Here is a 7997-nt window from a genome sequence, read left to right as displayed (position 1 = left end):
GTTATCCTGCGCGGCGCGTACAATTGTGCACTGTGACATCGCGCAGGATAACAAATCTTTTATATATATATATATATATATATATATATATATATATATATATATATAGTTAAAAAAAGTTTACCTCTAGTTGACTGATAACAGTTCCAATTGACTCAAATTCTCCAATCAACTAAGTTGGAGAATATCACAAGTTTATCGACCGACAACTTTCAACTTTAGTTGACTTTATGAGGATTCATTCAACTCAAATTTTATTTAGTTAAATAAGATTCATTTTGATCGAATTTATCTTTCCAACCGTCTCTTGAGTTGACTCAATTGATATTCAAATAATTTAATTCAAACATAGAGCAAGTCTATGCTTAAGCATAGGATTTTAGTCAATTAGATAGTCGATTATGCAATCAAACCTAGTTTGGCCTTAATAGACCAAAGTTCTGTTTTGTATTTGAGCAATCTGTTTGAATAAATTAAGTAGATCAAAGTTAATTGAACAATCGATAGTCAAAGATTAAGTGAGTCAAGATTAACTAGATACTTGATAATGAAAAAATTATGCAAACAATGAAAGTTCTAATTGGTCAACAAAAACTAGATGTTAGATAGGTAATGGAACTCTAGGCGGGCCATAAAGGATTGGATGCTTGCAATGATAAAATTCATAATTGGACATGTAGGATTAGATGCTCGATAGTGAAGTTTTAGAAAATGAATTCTAATAGTGAAAGTCTAGGTAAATCATGGAGGGACAAATGGTTAACAAGTGATAAAGTCCTAAAAAATTGATCTGTAGGCATGACGAGTCCTAGAGTAGTAAATTCTAAGTATTGGAAGCCTTGTCATCTTTAAGGTCGATCTGAGGTTGGATAATGGATGAAGTATTGGAGAAATGATCTTCACGCATTGGAAGTCCCAAAGGTGAGAAGTCTTTAGGCACAATAAGGGGGTGTTTGGTTAAATGATGGGAATGACTATGGGCATGAGTTTGATAGTAGGGTGGAATGAGAATAGGAATGGAAATGAAACCCAAGTTATATGTGTTTGATTGATTCCCATAAATCTAGTAATCATTCCCAAAATGTCATTCCCAAACCCACAATCCAAACACTATCTTTTACTATCATTCCATTCCCTCATTCCCAAATCCATCAATCAAACATCTCCTAAGTCTTGATAGGTTAAGGTCAACTGGATATTATACGAGGATGAAATCTTGGTAGCATGTGTATAGAGGAAGTTCAAGGTGAAATGAGGTAAAGAATGGTGGTAGTGCATCAGAAGACCATGGCACATGTAGGGGTAAGTTTAAGGTGGAAATAATGAGGTGGTGGGAATGGTGGTGGTGGATCAAAAGGAGAGCAGATCTCCTGATCCACAAATTGCGGATCAGGGGATGGTCCACTACATATGGACCTTTGATTTGAATGAACCCCACTTATTTAAAGGTGGGGTTCATTCAAATTAAAGGTCCAGATCAGTGGACCATCCCCTGGTCCGCAATTTGCGGACCAGGAGATCCCTGCTGGATCAAAAGGCGCTATTATTGAAGTTTATGGGTAATTTTACTATTAACGAAGATTATGGTAATACTGTTAAATTAATTAACATTATGGGTAATTTTACTCTTATTATAGCTATTATTGGTGGTTTCGAATGCCATTAAGAAGACAGTCAGAATACCTCTGATTGTTTTAAGTCAAAGACCCCAGGCCGCCGAAGATGAATCCAATCACCTTGGGATGTAGATGGCCTTTACCTTGCTGCTGCAAACATAATTTGATGTGGTTGAGTTACTTTTGTTGGTCGCTCATGGTTCTCTTCTCTTCGTTCTAATATCCAAACATCAAACAATCCACAATCTTGGTGACATTTTAAAGTCATGAATTTTCAGTAATCTTCATAAAATTCAAATTCCCGGCTCAGCAGCCACACTGATCGCAACAGAGGAAGATAAAAACTTTGAACTATTTCACTCCACAAATCTCTGCAGTATCTTTACAATTTTTTTTTTCCAAAAACAGGGTACATGTATGATCAGTCAGATGTTAGGATCGAAATCATGGCTAGAGCAGAAATGATATTTTTTCAACAACAAAAAGAAAGAAAAAGAATAAACATATTTATGATCAGCTAGATGTCAGGATCCAAAACATGACTAGAGCAGATGCTGAGACAAACATCCAGCTGATAAAAGCCATGGCAGTAGAAACTTGAAACTTGCCACATGAAAACTGAGAATATGATTTGCAGAAGTTCGTGTCCTTCACAAACAAAACAGTCACACCTGCTGAAGAGCATGCTGCTGCCAGAGACAGAGTTGCTGTTACCTGGATTATACAATGAATATAAGTATCGCAATGCTTGAAATATGTGTTACTTATTTGCATTCATACTAATAATGGGTTGGACATCTGTCTCAAGAGCAGCTACACTGATGTAATCATTAGCTTATGACGACTTCTCGGCCTCGTACAGAGTTGATGCCGTTACAACATATTTTCAAATAGAATACATTCAAATAAGGAAAATTGGTTATTTGAACTTCCACTGTGTTGGTGCAACCATAGGGGGTATATTATCACAGCCGCTACACATAGATTTACATGACTAAATACCTAAGACACCTATTTTAAGTAGATTCATACTAATGAGCTGATGTTTCATTTAAACATGACAGTTGTGCTTGTTATCAGACAAAAATTGAACTTGATTTTGCACCAGATTGTACCAGTGTTGAAATTCTTCTTGGATATATACAAATGGATCAGCCAAAGTCCAGCATTTGTTATAAACAATTTATATTGGAATTTAAGATCCATATTCCATACTAATCTTTTATCAACAGCATGATGCTATTTCTATTTCTAAATCCTTATCAAGTTACCATTCTTTCCTATTCAACTAATCATTCTCTATTTTGCAAGGGTCTCTTTGTTGCAGTATCCGCAAGATATATGTTGCAGTAGCCTTTGTGTTTCTTGCTTCAAGCACTTATGTCATTCCCTTGCACCCTTGAAATATAAATTTACTGGATGGATCATGCTCACAATTGACTGCACACAGATTACCTTTTATCCAGAATATTCAAGTTGATCCATCATCTCTTGTGCAGTTACAACTTACAGCGTAATGATCACTACTCATGCTATTTCTTTTCCCATATGGCACCATGGATTACCTAGAATATTGCAATCAGACAACAAACTACCTATCTTGCATGGCTAGATCATGTTGACAACTGACAACACACAAAGATTACCTTTAATCCATAGTGTTCGAGTGACCTATCATCTCTTGAGTAGTTACAACTTCAACGTAATGTACTCATCTAAATTTCTCTTCCCATATGACATCATGAAGTTTTATAAAACAAAAGTAAGATCTTCTATGTTATGTTGAGTTGAATGTTGAGCTATGAAGATGAGAATGTTAAGGTAGATGTGTGGATATATGAGAATGAACAGGAGAAGAAATGGGAGAGAAGCATTTAAGATGCTATGAACATATTCTTAGACGACCAATAAATGTCCAAATTAAGGGATGTGAAATTATGACAAATATGCACATTAATGGAGAGAGCGGAAGACTAAAGAAGATTTAGTTAGTAACTATAAATATGATAAAATTCATTTAAATATAAATGAGGAATTGAGGATACAGTAGACGATCAAACCTAATGATATCGGAAGATTCATATAGCCCCACTTAATGGAATAAAAGTTTAGTGGTTGTTGTTGTTATATGACACCATGGATTGTTTAGATTATTGTAATCAGAAAACAAACTACCTATCTTGCATACTTCTCACATTTTTTTCACTTATTCTTCGTGGAACTGTATGTGATTTTATAAGTAGATGGGTTTAGTCAAATTGGATGATGCATCTTGAAAATGAAGTCAAAATTGCTATGTTGTCTTCAGATGGTTTATGGCTGAGTCCAAAGACAGATCTTGCCTAACATGGCATCCCATACTTTCATGCCAGTACATTTGTTATTTATGCTCGCATCATGTTTAAGCAATAGATCTTCATGGAGTATATACGTGTCATTTGTTGTTAAGATGGCATTAAGTAGACATGTCTTTGATGCAATATTTAAAAGTTCAACATATATATGATCAAAAGAAGTGAAATAAAGCCCCCGGGACAATAGTGCAGTGGCAGAGCGTCTTCTTAGTTTCCTAGGCATCTAAGGATAGTCCCAACTTCAGTGAATTAATGGATGAATTTCCTTTAATGGGTGATTGACCTAAGAACGCTGGATTGATAGGCAGACCACTGCGAGCGCTTTCCGCGGCGTAAGCTGGATACTTGGTGCCAACTAAAAAAAATAAAAAAAGAAAAGAAAAGAAGTGAAATAAAGATCAATGATAGCATCACATATGAATGAGCAATTGAATATATAGCTTCACAACTGGCAACAAGATTCATGTTAACTAACTATGATCTTAACATCAAACAGAATCATAAAAAAAAACTCAACCAAAAAAAAAAAATCAAATAACTAAAACATACTTACCCAGTCACCAACTATGAACAAGCTTACTAGCAAATGATTGTGTAGATCTCTTTTGACCTTTATAGCATATATATCGAGGCATGCTAGGCCCAAACTCCACAGAGCTTGCAGTCCCATAGAAGCAACCAAGTAACTGCATGCAAAACCAGCATTCTTAAAATTTATGAACAAGATCACACTAATAAGCTAATTGATACTATAAAAAATAATTTTCAGTAACATATGGCCTGTACCAGAATCAGATCTAAAGAACAATAATACTCAAGTAGTATAATAATCAGAATAGCAAAGTAGACCTTGAAATTGATGTTTATAGAAAGAATAATACCACTACGGTTGACTATTAATTTTAGATACCTTGTTTTATCAGATTGCAAGTTCATGACTTCCTTTAATATTTTAATATAGATATTATTGATAGAAAAATGCATATTAGTCAGAAACTATTGATGAAGAAGAGGATAATTTTGTTAAAGCTCTAAGGAATTTTGTTTTTTCACCTTTGGATAGGTGCCCACGATATATGAAGCATTACAATACCTAGAGTATGCAGCAGAGTTATGATTACTTGTTAAACCTATTTCCTAACTGGTTCTGAATATTTTCCACCAAAGAGACTCAACCATGAAATGCACTTTGAGTAGAGCTAAATTATATGCATGGGGAGGATCATGCTCACCAGAGCACAGGGCATATGCCCTTGAGTTTTAACAAGAAGTGAATCCATTATGGGGAATTCATTCATTTTAAGCTTGGATGTTTACCCTTTTGAAAGCTAGATGCTGCTTTATAACCTCTGAAGTCAAGTGGGATGACTTGTGCAACTTGCTTTTCAGGTGGCACAACTTTATTCAGCTGGATTGTCCAGTCCATTCAGATCAGGGTAAGCTGCACTTATTTTCACTACTACCGCTAATAAAATTATTTATTGCAGTTGACCAATTCCTAACCTTTCTGAATCTTGTGTTTTTATTGTTCAATGCCCATTTCTATTGTTTCTTGAATTGAAGGCGTTTTATCTGAGTATTTGTATCTGGATAGCGCAGTGGTAGTTCTGGGATAATGCATGGGATGAGTCTATAATTAAGTTTTATATCAACTGGCAATGGTTGACACAACACTTCTACTTGTCTTTTATATGAGTTCAGTTATCAGCTGGTAGTAGTCTCGTCATATGTAGTAGTCTCTTCTCTTGTCCATAATACAAGTGCTTAGGTAATCTATTTTGTCACCCTAACCTTTTATCCAAAAATAAAATAAATAAATAAAAGGAAAAGTATTGGATATCTGTTGGTGAATAATAACTACCTAAAAGGTCTAAAATTATGTTTAACCATTAACCTATAAACGGGCCGATAGATTAAACCTTAAAGATGAGTCATAAAAAAAAAAAAAGGACAGCCTGGTGCACGAAGCTCCCGCTATGCGGGATCCCGGGAAGGATCCATTGTACGCAGCCTTACCCTACTTTTTGCAAGAGGCTGTTTTTAGGTTTCGAACCTGTGATCTTTTGGTCACAAAGCAACAACTTTACCGTTGTGCCAAGGCTCCCCTTCTTAAAGATGAGTCATAAACCAATAAAATAGCTAGCAAGTGTCATGTACAAGATCTCCCTTTTCAAATCAGTGACAATACTCTGAAACTGCCAGTTCATTGCAATTTATCCATTCTTTTTCATATTAGTCTATTTGGTTTTGACTTTTGATAATTTGATGTTCTAGATGGTGATATTATCAACATGCTCATTCCTGAAATAATAGAGGTCAAACAAGTATCTTAATCAGATATTAATCAACATCGACGCAACAACACTATATTGGATGATTCCTGAGTTGAATGTAGTGCAGTTATATACATATATCAATCATTTAAAAGGACATGTTTGTCAGTACTACTTTTTAATTTGTTTGACCATTAAAACAATATATGAGGCCTAAAGTTCTCATTGTATCAATTAATTCTGTTAGAAAATTCTACTGATTGAAGCCTAAGTTTAAAAGGAACCAATTTATATACATAATTTAGCATCTCTCCTCAAACAAAACCGTTGAACTAAGCTTGAACAATGAATTTACAAAATGAATGCAAGCTAAAGATGCATGACTTCATATGGATGGGTCCAGTGCGGTTGTGTTATATAACTAAACAAGGGCCCGTACCTAAAGCATCTTACCATTGTAATGTACGATTTAATATCTTACCATTACAGTCGCAGATCACTCCACGGGAGCAGGAATAGGTGAGGTTCATCGATGAAACTAATTCTGGACATCCTAGAATATGATGGAGAGAACTCAAGATATAGTTGATACATATCCTAGAATAGAACAAGTAATGATAAAGGATGGAGTGAGTTTTCAAGCAATCTTGCGAAGACCATTTGCAGACACACACATTGCTTGGGCATATTGATCATCAAAGTCTCCTCATCTTTGGTCACTGCCTCAGTCCCTATCTTAAATTTGCTTAGGTACTAGGACATAATGGCTCAGATAAATTGAATCCTATGAGAACATATCGTATATCCTTAACTGACAAATCAATTACCACGCCCCTCCAATCGATCTAGAACATACCACAAATTGGACTCGCTGTTTATATTGCGCGCATACGATCCGAATAAGACAATATTAAATTTAAAACCAAGAGAGAGGAAACAAAAAAAAAATTAAAGGCAATAAAATTGGAAGAAGTATTAGCAGCAGAAAAGAAACAAGCATACAGAAAAAAAAAAAAAAATCGACAGTGGGTACCAGAAAGCGGTGTAATTGGAGAAGCCGAAGGCAGAGATCATGAAGGCGATCGAAACTCCGGCGAAGGCGATCTGGCCAGTCCTGAGCAGGAGGCCGCTCCGAGTCCCCGGGCTTCCGAACACGACCTTCATCTGCTCTTTTCCGGTCAAAGAACCCTAGAGTAATTGCTCCAAAACCGTTGCTTTGGCAGGTACCAGATGTTCAATTTGTTGCGCAAAATCGCAGTCGTGGGCCAATTACAGCGATCCCAAATTCTAAAGTTGCCAGTTCATGATCAAATTGCCGGGCGATTGATGGCCGCATGGTGGTTACGCTCTTGGTCTCTCTGATTGCGTGGTTTTCTTAACAACCATGACATCGCTACAGCTACTTTATTAAAGAGCAAGAGCAAGAGCAAGAGCAAGAGAATAAAAAAAAAAAAAAACAAAACAGCTTAGTTTTGGCGTTTGTGTCGTTGTCTGCGTGCATATTACGTGCTAAGACCTTTATTGCTATAACAGCTTATTAAAAGAACTGGTACATATTAAAATTATTAGACTTTATACAAATCTACTATAAACAATTTTAATTTATAGTATATATTTTATAGAGGTTTGCCTAAAGTGTGGATCTTTAAGTCCGCAAAATGGATGGACCACTCTCTATTATTAATAGAGCGTGATGATCCCTACTTATTTTACATATAAAATTTTCTTTTTTTCATGAATGATGAAAAATAATT

At 35.5% G+C, this 7997-nt stretch overlaps 1 protein-coding gene across 1 annotated transcript; it reads right to left on the bottom strand.

Moving 5' to 3' along the window:
• Nucleotides 1-1954: 1954 nt before the first annotated feature.
• LOC122006997 (CASP-like protein 5B3) lies at nt 1955-7705 on the bottom strand. The gene is made up of 3 exons (XM_042562732.1): nt 7277-7705; nt 4524-4656; nt 1955-2330 (listed from the first exon to the last, which is right to left on the bottom strand). The coding sequence occupies exons 1-3, from the start codon at nt 7405-7407 to the stop codon at nt 2130-2132; spliced, it is 465 nt and encodes a 154-aa protein (XP_042418666.1). The 5' UTR covers nt 7408-7705; the 3' UTR covers nt 1955-2129.
• Nucleotides 7706-7997: the final 292 nt, after the last annotated feature.

The sequence above is a fragment of the Zingiber officinale genome, chromosome 7B (assembly GCF_018446385.1).
Source record: "Zingiber officinale cultivar Zhangliang chromosome 7B, Zo_v1.1, whole genome shotgun sequence".
NCBI classification, from domain to species: domain Eukaryota; kingdom Viridiplantae; phylum Streptophyta; class Magnoliopsida; order Zingiberales; family Zingiberaceae; genus Zingiber; species Zingiber officinale.
Note: the sequence above shows the minus strand (reverse complement) of the source record. Positions and strands in the feature narration are given on the sequence as shown.